This window comes from Sturnus vulgaris, chromosome 8, assembly GCF_052056855.1.
Source record: "Sturnus vulgaris isolate bStuVul1 chromosome 8, bStuVul1.hap1, whole genome shotgun sequence".
Lineage (NCBI taxonomy): Eukaryota > Metazoa > Chordata > Aves > Passeriformes > Sturnidae > Sturnus > Sturnus vulgaris.
The window spans coordinates 21,944,278-21,956,890 of record NC_142250.1 but is presented as its reverse complement, the minus strand read 5'-3'; the positions used below and the strand labels follow the sequence as shown (position 1 = coordinate 21,956,890).

The following is a 12,613-nucleotide window of genomic DNA, read 5'->3' as shown; positions in this document are numbered from 1 at the left end:
CCTCGTCCCCTTTCGCATCATTGCGCCATCACCTGGCCCCGCACCAGGTGTGTCGTTGGGTCGTCGTGTGGCCCCTTCCCCCACCGCATCATCGCGTCATCACGTGGCCCCGCCCCGTGTCGTGTCATCACGTCTTTGTGTCGCCCCGCCCCCCACCGCGTCATCGCGTCGCCCCACCTGCTTGCATGGGGCCGCCATATTTGTCCCCTATTACATGACTGCATGGGGGCCGCCATATTTGTCCCCTATCACCTGAGCTCCTGCAGGCCGCCATCTTGGTCCCATATCACAGCACATTCTAGATGCCACAATGGAACACGGGGGTTTTATTCAGATTATACAGAAAGCCTAATCAGCACTGCATACAAAACTAACTAAAAATTAACTTGATGAAGCATGACATCACTACTTCCATCTGGACTACTAATTCAATTAACCTATTAAGTAATAGGTTTCCCATGCCCATGGGAAACAGACACAAAAGTGCTCATGCTGTTTTTCCTTTTTCTTCATTATATATTCAGAACTGCAGTGTTCCTGCAGCTGATTATGGTCTCTCCCACAGATTGGAGAGTTATTGGCCCATTTCAATCTATTTTCCTTGTCTTGACAAAAATCAGTTCACTAAAAAATGAGAGGTTCCTTGAAAAATATGCATAATATTCAGTGCAATAGTACTTCAAGGCAGAGGGGAAAACCTACATGAGTGCTATTTACCTGAAAACAACCTCCTCAATTAAAAAAGTATTTGTGTTTCAAGAGTTTTTAAGAAGTAACTTAATAATAAGGCACTTTAGGAATATACAGAGGGGATAACAGCTTTATGTGGTTTTGATGTGCTCTATGCTTTATATAAACATTCACAAAACATCCAAGTTTAATAAAGGGGAGAAATACTAGACAATGAAGATTGAAATATGCCTTTTCATTGTTCAGATTGCAAGTCTATTAACAAAGTTATGATTTCCATAAATAAGGAAAGAATGATGAAGTCATTAAGTTTGGGGAACATATTTTGTAAACCACTGAGTATATAAATAGTTGTATTAAAGTCTTTGCCAATCAGGTTGTCAAACTGAAAATTTCTACAGTCAAAACTTGAGTTCTGTAATGACAGCATTTTTACAAGTTGGCAAGTATGGGATTCATCCAAAACCTTCTGAAATCAGTGAACATTTTCATGGGCTTGAATAAGTACTTTAACAGGATATGCTCCATAATGCAAATCTCAACACCTCTCTCTGCAAAACTGCTCAAAGCTTTATAATAAAAATGGATTATTTTCAGCTTGGAATTTTGCAGCATATTAAAAATTTAAAGTCTCATTCAGGCTCCAAATGCATACTTTTCAATGTAATATTTTTCAAAGCTTTCTGTATTTCATTTATGCATATGAAAAAAACCCAGCTAATGAGTAGAACAGAGAACCAGAAGTCATGAAATCCAGTTTGGGTTCAAATCTAAACATGATTTTGTGCAATATAGTCTAGTCTTCTGTGATGGAAAGAGTTTCCAAGTGCCATAGGCATGTAGGCATGCTCTCTCCTCCAGCACTTGAAATGCAAAAATTTTTCTACTAACAAAATCTGCAAAAAAAGGTAAACTTTTTTCCTCCCTCCCCCCCCATATTACCTGCAACCCAGTAGAGAGTTTTGCATAAGAAATAGCCTAGAAAGCAATAATAAATTTTCACTGGCCGGTATGGCTCTTGCAAATACCCACCAAAAAAATTCTATATACAAATCTCCCCATATGTTATAGAAGTGGAAATTTTAGGATCACATAAATCTTGTTTGTTCACACAGTACTATCTAGTGTGGAATGTAGACTTGAATATTAAAAAGTAACAGTAAGAACTGGTGATAAGGCTTCTTCCTCTCACACAAGAAAACAAACTGGCATAAGGAAATAAATCCCACACCCAATGTGAAGGGTGAATGAATGTGGGATGCAGAGGTTCCCTGCATGCTCCACTTACTGGCTATTGAGCTCAAAGCCCGACCTAACACCAGAGCTGCCCAGAGAAGGCACTTATTCCAGAGAAAATAATTCTTTCAGAGTCCAGACTTGTTCAGAGTTTTATGAAGTCTTGAAGGCTAAGTGCAGCCTGAAGATTGTAGTGCTAATATAAGGATAAAACATGTAATTTTCAGGGTTTGATAATAAAAAAAGAAGTTAGTGTTATGTAATAACCGGACAATTTTCCAGGATGGTTTTCCCAGTATTTTCTGTATTTTCAGCCAATAAGATAGTTCTAGTTTGTTATTTTTGCACATTGCTCAGGAAAATTGCACACTGGGACATGAAGAAGAATGGTAATTTAGTTTTTGACTTACCACACTTCCCAGAATACTTTCCCGTTCTCAGCCTCTTTTGTCCATGGTTCACACCTTCCTTGTAAGTAGGAGGGAGGGTTTCAGGTCGAGATGTTTAACAAGAGAACTGCAGAAGTTAAAAGTTCATGCAGCCCTCATGATGGTGGGAGAACCCTGTTCTCTGTGAGTGACTCAGTGTGCTCACCTGGAGGAGGAGAGGACCAGCCTCCCTCTGCCTGATTCAGACCACAGATTTAGGAACTCAAGAGTTCAAAAAAATTCAAATCCTGCTTTCAGAATGCCAGTTCTCCCCCTCATTGGTAAATGCTCTAACAGCTTAAGTGTTGAATGGCTCAGATGGAGAAGCATGGACACCTTCCAGTAGAGTCTGATTGCTCAAGAGGTAATTACTATAGGTTTGAATAGCTGCAAGTATGAAAAAACCTGTATTTTATGGATGCTCTATTTATAAAATGTAATTTCTGATGTATATTGTGTGTATATATATCTGTATTTATCTTCCTGCAAAAATCAGACACCTTTGCTATAAAAGTCAGTCATTGGTGAAATAAGCACTTGCACTACTGGCTAGATGTAAGGCTGAAGGTCAGAGCAGTGACAAAGTAGAACATTGCCCTAGAGTTACCTCAGTGTTTAATTTCAGCCAAAGACAGCCTGTGCCCTGCTTTTGGGCAGTCTGGGAACACCACCAATAAATCGACTGAAACAAAATCCAAATTAAAAAAACCCTGCCCTTACAAACATAAAAATGAATAAATGTTTTCTCTTTATATGCAAGTTGCCAACATGTGGTTTGGTATTTTCTGTGGTTCTGTCTTCACATTCTGCCTATGCTAAAATAGTGAGGGAGATGGGAAAGGCTATTATCCAGTTTTACAAGTTATAATGGACATATAATGCCCAGCATGTTAAGATAATATGAGACTACTTTATTTAACTGCTTTGGACTGATAATATTCAATAATTGTGATGAAGCTCTGATCTTAACAATAAATTTCTACATTCTTTTTATATCACTGCTTTTGGGTTTGATAAGCTGTGTGAAAAATTCTTTGCTATTACCAATAGAAAGCTCCAAGACTGTGTTTGGTGTAGATGTTTTGTCTTTTAATCTGCATAATTGAGACAAATGAAGCAATGATATCAATGTTGCACATTTCCAAAACTGTCTTGATTTTAAATCAAGAAAAGTCACCAACCAGCTGTTTGACAAATTGGTAGTAGTACCTGATCCATCCAAAACACAAGCATCTCCTGCTTCCTGGTTTTCTCCTTTGACCCTCGACCTGAAAAGAAACTGGGGTTCAAATTGAGTGAAGTAATCACAGAGATAACTATATGCACCTAATTAAGGAAGAATACTAATGGCAGGAATTTAGCACTCCAAGGTTTTGCATTTAGGGTATTTTACAGGGCAGCTCTGTGGTCACGTACTACAAAGCATGAGCAAGTGAAACCTAAAGAAGGCAGATTTGGGGGCTTTTAAAAAGAATTATTTTCTTCAAAATAAAAGACCAGAATTTGACCTACTAATCTATCAATTTGGTAACAAGCCTACATTTCAAATTTATTTGCTCACCTCTATTTATCAATTTCTAGCAAAACCTGTTTGAAAAAGATCGAGAAATCATGAATGGAATATAGGGCCAAGATACTCACTGAGCTTCAGCTGTGATCTAGCCTTCATTGCCTGAGTGACACAAACAAGTGGCAATGACTTCAAAGCGAAAAACTGGGAAGCTTTTAGAGCTGGAGGGAAGGGCTGCAGCTGGCTTTCTGCACTGCCAAACCCTGCTGCAGCCTCCCTGCTGGCTCAGCAAACAAGGTTTCCCATCAGCATTGATCAGTCTGGCTTATAAAGGAGCCCCTCTAGACAGACTTGAGATAGATACTGTTAAACTCTTCAGCTTTCTACATACTGTTGAATTGGGTTGGGATTCCATATGGTCCAAGACAAGTCTTGGCTTCTTTCTCACCTCCTAAATGGGCCTCATTTGCTCAATTCTGACATTCAAAGCAAGAGAAATCCACGACTAATATAAATTAGGTAAGCACGGGCTATCACAAGATCAGTAGGGAAAAAAGCAAACATCCCCAAGGTAATTAAAATAATAATCTAGTGGCAACAAAAAGGAAGAGCAGATTGAGTTACAATGACTGATCTGAAGCTTGTAGTGTTATCCCCCAGGGATTTTTGGCCCAAGATATCTTCAATATGTAGAGACTGTCTAGCTCCTCAAAAATGAGAGAACAGCAGAGCAATGCTCTCCACTTCCCCCTGCCACCACCTTGAACCCATTGTTTTTAGTTTGCCTTTCTTTTTTTTCTTAGGAGGTAGAGACACATTTATGAGGTGCACCCTAGAGACAAAAGTCATTATCCTCTTGCAGCAACCTTATCTATGTATTCTTCCTTAATATTAGAATCACTTTGATTTATGAAAATGTGCTGCAAATGCAGGATTGACATCGCCTGTAGCTAGGATAAGGACAGACAAGCGAAGTAACTCATGAAAGCAAGTGACAACTCAGTTCTAAAATGCCTGCTAAATTCCCCTAAGTTACCCTGTGTTTTGAGAAAATACAAAATAAAATCTGATACCCAGTGAAGAAAAAACCCAAAAACCTAGAAAAAAGGGTAACAAATAGCCAACGGGATGATTTTCTAATCTAGGAAAATTCAAAGTGACAGCCTCTATTTTTTTATCATTCATATTAATCACAATTATATATCTGCTGTATTATGAATGACAGTAGATCTTGAACACGGTGAAAGGCAGCAGAACTACACAAAGAATGCAGATTGTTGCTATAAGTAATGACAGGAGAAATTAATCAAGGATTGATTGTGCTGCATGAAAGTAGCAATTTCATCTTCCCAGTACACCTACAAGTATGAAAATGCTAACTGAATGCATGATTAAGCATAGCAGCTGTGCTTATATCATATAGAATTAATAAGCCCTACTAATAAAGCCAGCAACAAATAAATTGAGAAGAAATTCAAGGGCAAAAGATAAACTGAGAATACCTTTGCACTATAAAATAGAAAAGCCTTGATGCATCAAGATGCCCTGAAGAGGGAAGAGAAACACACATAGGTCATTTTTTCTTTTGAACAATGATGTGAATAATGATGCAAGCAATTACACCCTCAGATCCCCAGCTGCAGTGTACCCACTGCCAACAGTTACAAATGAAAACCACAAACTACAGCTTCCACACAGGGATGTAACAAAGAGATAAAAGAATTCCAACACTATCATTTTCAAGTAAAAACTTACTCCTAAGGCATCTCCCATTTTTTTGTTACATGCCTACAGCAGTTTACACAAAAACAACCAGGGAATGAGGAACAGAAGACACAGCTGTGGGTGTTGCCTCAACACCTTTGGTTATAGGATGATGTTTAATGTTTAAAATCCGGTATAGGAAACAGTTTTAAAACTAATTTAATTGAGAATTTAGTTCTGTACCTGAGAGTTCTTGACCAACATGATAAACTGTTGAAGAAATTGACCTCCCTTTTTGAAATGAAGAATGAATGGGTATTAAATTTGTCAGTGTAAGAAATACATTAAAACATCCCCTGTAAGGGTGTGAAACCCATCTCCAGTAGAAACTGGGCCAGCATAGGCTAGGACATGATCAACAGGAAGAAAGCAAACATGCCCCTGGAAATTCAAACACAGCTTGGTTGTAATACCCCAGGAGATTTCAGCCCCTATCTGGCAACTAACAAAGCAATGTAAACAATTATTAACTTGGAATCCTTTTCACATATTTGCAGTAACTTTCAGTAGCACAAGCTACTGGAAAGAGAGTTTTCACCTTCCAGAATGTGCCATTTGATGTAACAGCTTAATGCATTTCAACCAATGTGCAGAAATATGCTCTTGAATAGCTTCTGGATCCTAAAGCAAAACACCCAAACCAAAATGCAACAAGCTTGTTTATATGCAACAGAAACAAATGTGTGTTATTACTTTAAAACTTTCAATTTGAATGAATACTTACTGTTTTCAATGCTTGGGAAAGCTTTTCTTTCATGGTAAAATTGCCAGATAAGTGGGAATTCCAAAAGAAAAATGATGAAGAACACTATTGATATCAGTCCAATTAGACAATGCAATAAGCACTACACAGAGGTAGGAAAATACTATAGTTTACTCAAATTTTAGCTTTATCGAATACAGTTATTGAATTAAAGAAAATAATTTCAGTTCTTAAACTCTCTAAGATATTCTACCCTAGAAAAATTAAACTTTATCAGCTAAGGAAATAAAATTAGATGTCTCCAACTAAAAAGCTATACCATTGAAATGCTAAGGAAGTAAATTTCTTCTGTTCTGCTACTGTGCTCTTCTCTGTTTTACACAAGCCACATTTATTTGCTATGGTTAAATAAATTTTCTATGAATAAATGTTAAAAAATTAATATGCATTTCATACCACAAAACATGTCTTGTCAGGGTGTTCAAGTATCTGAGCAGGATACTTCTCCATCTTGGAATCCATAAAGATCTGGGAAAAGATCCTTCTTTAAAGTAGGTGAGCAAGATGACAAAATTAAGTGCCTTCTTTGCTCAGTGTGGAACATTACCACTAATCAAGGCCAACTATAAAAAGCCCCAAGCAGTACATATGCTGCCAACACAGTCCTTGGAAACCAGGAATGTGAGGTTACATAAATTCACCAAAAGGCAATCAAAACCAAGACCAACATGTTTGAGTTTAAACCCCATGGATTTCAAAAATGACTGTGCTTTAGCTACTTTATATCCAGCTGGATTGTTTTTTCCAGAGGACAAAACACAGTTCTTGACTTCTGCAATATTGCTACTGACATAAAACGAATAGCAAAAGAAATTAACGTTCTAGCTCTCTGCTAAAGCAGAGATTGAATGCACACTGAATAAACTCATCCATTGAGAAGATGTTTGAATTAAATAATGTAGCTACAAATAATTCTGTTCTGGTAATGCCAGTGGAGGCTGGATTGTTATTATCTGTAGTATGGCAGCAGCCAGAGATCCTAGTATGAAGATAACTAATGACTCTGTGAGAACAGGCTCATCTCTCCTGGTTAATATGAAATCATGTCATAGAGTTAAACCAGCAAATAAACAAGAAGCCTTTAAATTAAACTTGAACATCATATATATACAGAATCTAGGATGACTCTCATGGGAAGAAAATACTGCATCAAAAAGTAAAAGTCTCATTCACTACAAGTACCAAATCATTAAATTGATGGCAAAAAGAAAAATGGTAAATGAAGCCTTGCTGTAGTAGGACATAAACCACACAAGACATTAATTGATACATCCTTTTATTATGCATATATAATATGCATATTATATATATATATATCTAATATGCATATTAACTCGAATACTGCAGAGGAGTCCAGAACTGAACTTAGCTTGCCCAACTTATGTGAACTTCTCCCACTCTTCCAGAGTCTAATAAGCAACTGTTTCACCAGATCATCAGAAAAAATCTCTTCATCTTCCTTGACCTGTTGTGTTTTACATAAAGCCATTGGGGTTCAAAGAATTCACTAAGAATTTAATTAACAATTTGAAAGGTGCAGATCACCGGGGGCCATTTTCGCTCATTAATTTAACAACAAAACCTACTTCACTATTAATTAGAACATTTCTATAACAAGTGAAACAGCTGTGGTAGTTCAGGCCATCTCATTATTATTTTCTTATACACATGAATATTTAAAAGTACAAGGAACTTCAACAACACATACACCAGTACAGACCCTGAAAAAAAAAATAGAAATAGACTGAAAAATTACTTGACCCAAACAAATTTATTCGAAGAAAACCAGGGGCACTAGAAGGAAAAACACATTATTGTCTGACAGTCAGGACACGAAACCAGAGCCTTTCAGGGACCTTGCAGATATTTTCATTTTTTCAAGAAGGAGTTCTGAAGGAATATTAAATACCACAGCTATGAAGATTAAGTGAGTATAACATTTGCTTCTGGAGCAAGTCAACCAGTACCAACACCAACTACTACTACAGAGAAGGAATCTCACCACTTTCGGCCAAAAAATCAAAAGGAAATACTGCATTTCAATTTTAAGCTCCAGTGGCAGCTGTCTGATCCCTAGCTGAAACAGGACAAGGCAAGTCAGGCTTTCTAACCTTTTTCCAAATGTCACTCTTGAGGCTATTGACTGGTCAGAGGTCAGGTATAACCAATCTCGTCTCTGATGTTTTGGCAGAGTCTTTCATTTGTCCTAAAAACACATTAGGAACTCTTAATGGAAAGAGGGGACACTTTCAAAACCCAGCACTAGATCCAAGAAGCTGCTTCTTCTTTCTCCGTATTTGTTTGCTAAAAGTCAATTTATATTTGCTGACTTTGCAATTCAGCAATTATTTGTGATAGAAATTTTTAAGACATAACTTTTTTCTTCTTTATGTGCATTCATAATATCTACTGTTAGCTAAGAGGAAAGTCTGACCTCTAATTAAATTGTTTCAATCTTCATCTTTGCTGCCATCTGTAGGTAACTTGAGTGGTACAAAGGTAACAGTTCTGTGATCAGGACCTGCGTCCCTGAGAAAGCATGATGTTCTTCTTACCTGTCCCTCCTGATTTTAATGTTAAAATTAGCAGAAGAACAGAGAAGATAAAACATACAATAGCTTGTGGCTTTGTCTGTTTCTGCACCTCCAAGTAATCTTGCAACTTAGGTAGTAAAAAGAAAAAAAAGGACAATTAAGTTAGAATCACAGAGCCATAAGATGTTTTGGGTTGGAAAGGCCTTAAAGATGACATAGTTCCGACCCCTGGCCACGGGCAGGGATGCCATTCACTAGATCAGGTTCTTCAGGGCTCCATTCAGCCTGGCCTCGAATACTTCCAGCGATGGGGCATCCACAACTTCTCTGGACAACCTGTTCCAGTGCCTCACCATCATCTTTCTAACATCTCATCTAAACCTGCTCTCTTTCAGTTTAAAATCATTTCTCCTTGTCCTGCTATCTGCCCAAATAAAAAATCCTTCTTCCTCTTTTTCATGAGCCCTCCTAAGGTACTGGGAGGCTCCAATTACATGTCCCTAAAGCCTTCTCTTTTCCACATGGAACAATCCCAGTTGTTGGATCCATGAGGATCTATACTATTGTACAGAATTATTACACCAAGGGAAGCACCAGAACACCTGCAATTTTGACTATAAATATGAATTCTAAGTCTTGGTGTATGTTTGGTTGTTTAAACTTAGTTTTTTTCAGTGAGCCATGCAATATTTTAGCAGAACTGTTATGGTAAAGAAAACTTCTCAAAAGAAAAATAAACTAAAAGCAGAGAGGTTGAGCATGATTTTAAACCCATTATGACCAATCTTGGAAATCTGAAATTATACAAGTGAGGTCAGCATTTTAAATACTTGATTTAATGACTGGACAATTTGATACATAAAAATAGATACTTAGTAATGAACAAGTTTATACAAACCAGATTTCTTTTGTACAGTACAAAACAATGATGGAGATAAAAAAAGATTTGCTGGGTTACAGGGCAAGACACAAGAACAACAAAACACCATCGAATAAATTTTTCAAAATTATCAGAGGCTTATTTCATAAATACAGTGTAATGCTTTCATTTAACAAATACAAAATTTACTATTTAATTTATCAACATCAGGAAATATATAAAATGTCTTTGAATGACAATCTGATTTAAAAATTGATGCAAATACAATAGCGTTTTTAGAATTCTGAGGTAATATTACACATTATCTCAAAAAAAGCATCAATAAATAAAACTAAACAGAAGTCAAAGTGCAGTTCAGTGAAAAGGAGAAAAGATAAAGCTTTCATTTTAACAATAGTAGATAAATAGTTATTAAAAGTGGGTTTAAGCCTTAAAAAAATATTCTGGCTAATTTGCCATGTTTTCAAATAAACTGTATAGCTATTTATTCATAAGCCAACCTTTCATGAATCCAATTCTACAAAGAGAGGAAAGGCAGTAGGTCTTTGTTTCCAGGTTTCTTACATCCTTATTCAGGTGTTAGAAATTTAACATTGCTTGAAGCTATCTAGTTCATTCAGTGCAACAGTGAAAGCTTGCTTTATTTCTCAACATCTGAAATCCTGCAAGTTAAAATTTATTTTAAAATCTCCATTAGGGAGATACAATGCAAAAATGCAGAATTTTTCAGTGCTGCTTTTAGCACTCTTCGTGCTAACCTAGTATAGTTCCAGGCTAAAGCCAATGGAAATCTTATTACTGGTTTCAATGACAGCACTATGAATACAATGTCAAATATTCTAAAATATCCTAATATTTATCTCTGCCTCAATAAAACAGTAAAATCACCAGTAACTTTTCTAGGAGTAATAAAAAAATAAAGTTTACACTTAGCTATTGAAGAATATCCAGAACAACTTTGAAATCATGAATTAGACAGATTAATTTGTTCATCATTTGAAAATCTGTTGATTGTATGTAAATAATACAGAGAAAAAAAGAAGACTAATATAGTATTTGAGTACAGACACTACAAGATAGTTATGCATCCATGCCCCAGCAGAAATCAATGGGGAAAGCTGACAAATTAGATGCCAAAGTGTCTCAAATGATCTGGGCCTTATTCAGCTGAAAGAAAAATCTACAGAACACACAGTAGCTGTTCATATTTAAAAATACTATACTGCATGCTGATAAATCCTTTCCACTTAATGAATAAAACCCAGACTTACAATTATTTCAGAACCATTTCTTCCCCAGCTGCTAATTTACTAACTCGGAGCAGACATACCAAGAATTCTTTTCACAGAGTTTGTGCAGTGAAAAACACAAAACATTTTTAAATGCTGGTCTCCATGTTAATGGAAGTTGCAACATTCTTCAGAAATGTTATTGTATTCACTTTTGTCACAGCTTATTTAAGACTTTCAACAAAGCTGCTGCAAAAAAATGATACCATGATACACTATATTGGTTTCCACCAGTTGTGGATATAATTCTCTTCCTAAAGCATTTCACCAGATGTGGAATTGATTTTAAATATCTAGTTTTGTTTATTCAAATGCTACAATAGACCTGGCTAGTTTGCTGTTAAGAATGAACATACAAATTCCTTAATACCTGTAGCTTGAACTTCAATCCCCTCAAGCTGAAAAAATACCTTTTAACACCCTTGTACAGTCAAGTGTAAAAGCTGAATATACATCATCTAAAACCTCTTATTCATAAAAAATAATTTTTTAGCAGTAAATGGCACTATCAAAACCGGATTTCTTCACAAGCAGTTATTTACATACTTCTTAGACAGCTGGTTTCACTGAGAAGGAAAACCAGAATAAAACTACAAATAGTTTATAAAGACTAAAATTCCTATTTGCCTTTGTGAAAATAATGGCTACATGCTGATGTTATAGTTTTTCTATTATTGATGTTAATTGAAAACAATCTGCCACTGGGATTAATCAATAGAGAAATATTCTGTATATTATCTCCCAGTGGGATAACTTGACGTAAAAGAATTATGATTAATGATAAAGTGCTATTAAGAAAAACCTAGAACTTGGGAATTGTCTTAGTTGGGTTTCATTTATCAAACAGATGAGCTTTTTGTACAAAGAAAGCTACTTTCTGTGACAAAGCAAGCAGCAAATGTATTGCCATTCAGGAAAAAAAACCATACACTTCATATTTAATTAAAAAATTACCTAAATGTGATAAAACTGGCACAGTATCAAGAGACATAACAATGAAAAGCTTAAAGGCACAATCAGAAGAGAGTGAATGCTACATAAAAATGCTCTTCTTGGAGTATTTAATCTTATTCCAGACCAAACCCCTCTGCATTCGAAATTCCAATTATTAACTTTTGCTTCAGTTCCTTCTTGTTCTTGTAAGGAGGGAGACAAAGCTGGTTGAAGCAGGTATGTGCCACAGGTAACCTGAAACAATTTAAAAAATACCCAGCAAAACACATTTAAGAATAATGCAACCAGAATGCTGCCAATTGCCTATACATTTTCAGTTAAACATTTCTTAAGTAAGAAATCCTGTAAAAAAACATTTATCCCAATGTTGGTTCAAGTTCTGTTGAATGTAAGTAATACCACTGCTGCTAATAAGTACCTCAGATAAATTTGTTTGCCTCCAACTCCTTCCTCTTCCCCCCCCCCCCCCAAGTTGGAAACATCTCTTTCCTGATTTTGGAAACTCCAGGTATCACATGACTTCTCTAAACACAAAATCTGGGTATAGACAGAATTCACAACATGA

General features: G+C 36.3%; 2 protein-coding genes across 9 annotated transcripts in view; both read right to left on the bottom strand.

Annotated features, from left to right (window-relative positions):
• LOC148223023 (uncharacterized) overlaps window positions 1-4,044 on the bottom strand; it is a 53,986-nt gene extending 49,942 nt beyond the window's left edge. For 5 of the 8 annotated variants that reach the window (XR_015805155.1, XR_015805156.1, XR_015805157.1 and 2 more), the window contains exons 1-2: window positions 3,996-4,038; window positions 3,564-3,622 (exon numbers count right to left, since the gene is read on the bottom strand). Coding sequence is in view for 1 of the 8 variants with exons in the window: in XM_088169124.1 (XP_088025250.1) it covers window positions 3,564-3,622; window positions 3,996-4,023 (87 nt within the window). In the remaining 7 variants the exon portion in view is untranslated. Of the gene's footprint in view, window positions 1-2,336; window positions 3,219-3,563; window positions 3,623-3,995 lie in introns of those variants that run through there. The other 3 variants (XR_015805161.1, XR_015805160.1, XR_015805159.1) reach the window with 3 other exon arrangements.
• A 5,695-nt stretch (window positions 4,045-9,739) lies between these two features.
• Window positions 9,740-12,613, bottom strand: part of HECTD2 (HECT domain E3 ubiquitin protein ligase 2) — a 33,500-nt gene continuing 30,626 nt past the window's right edge. The window contains exon 21 of the mRNA XM_014875293.2: window positions 9,740-12,282. Within this exon, the coding sequence (XP_014730779.2) occupies window positions 12,162-12,282 (121 nt within the window). The 3' untranslated portion in view covers window positions 9,740-12,161. The remainder of the gene's footprint in view (window positions 12,283-12,613) is intronic.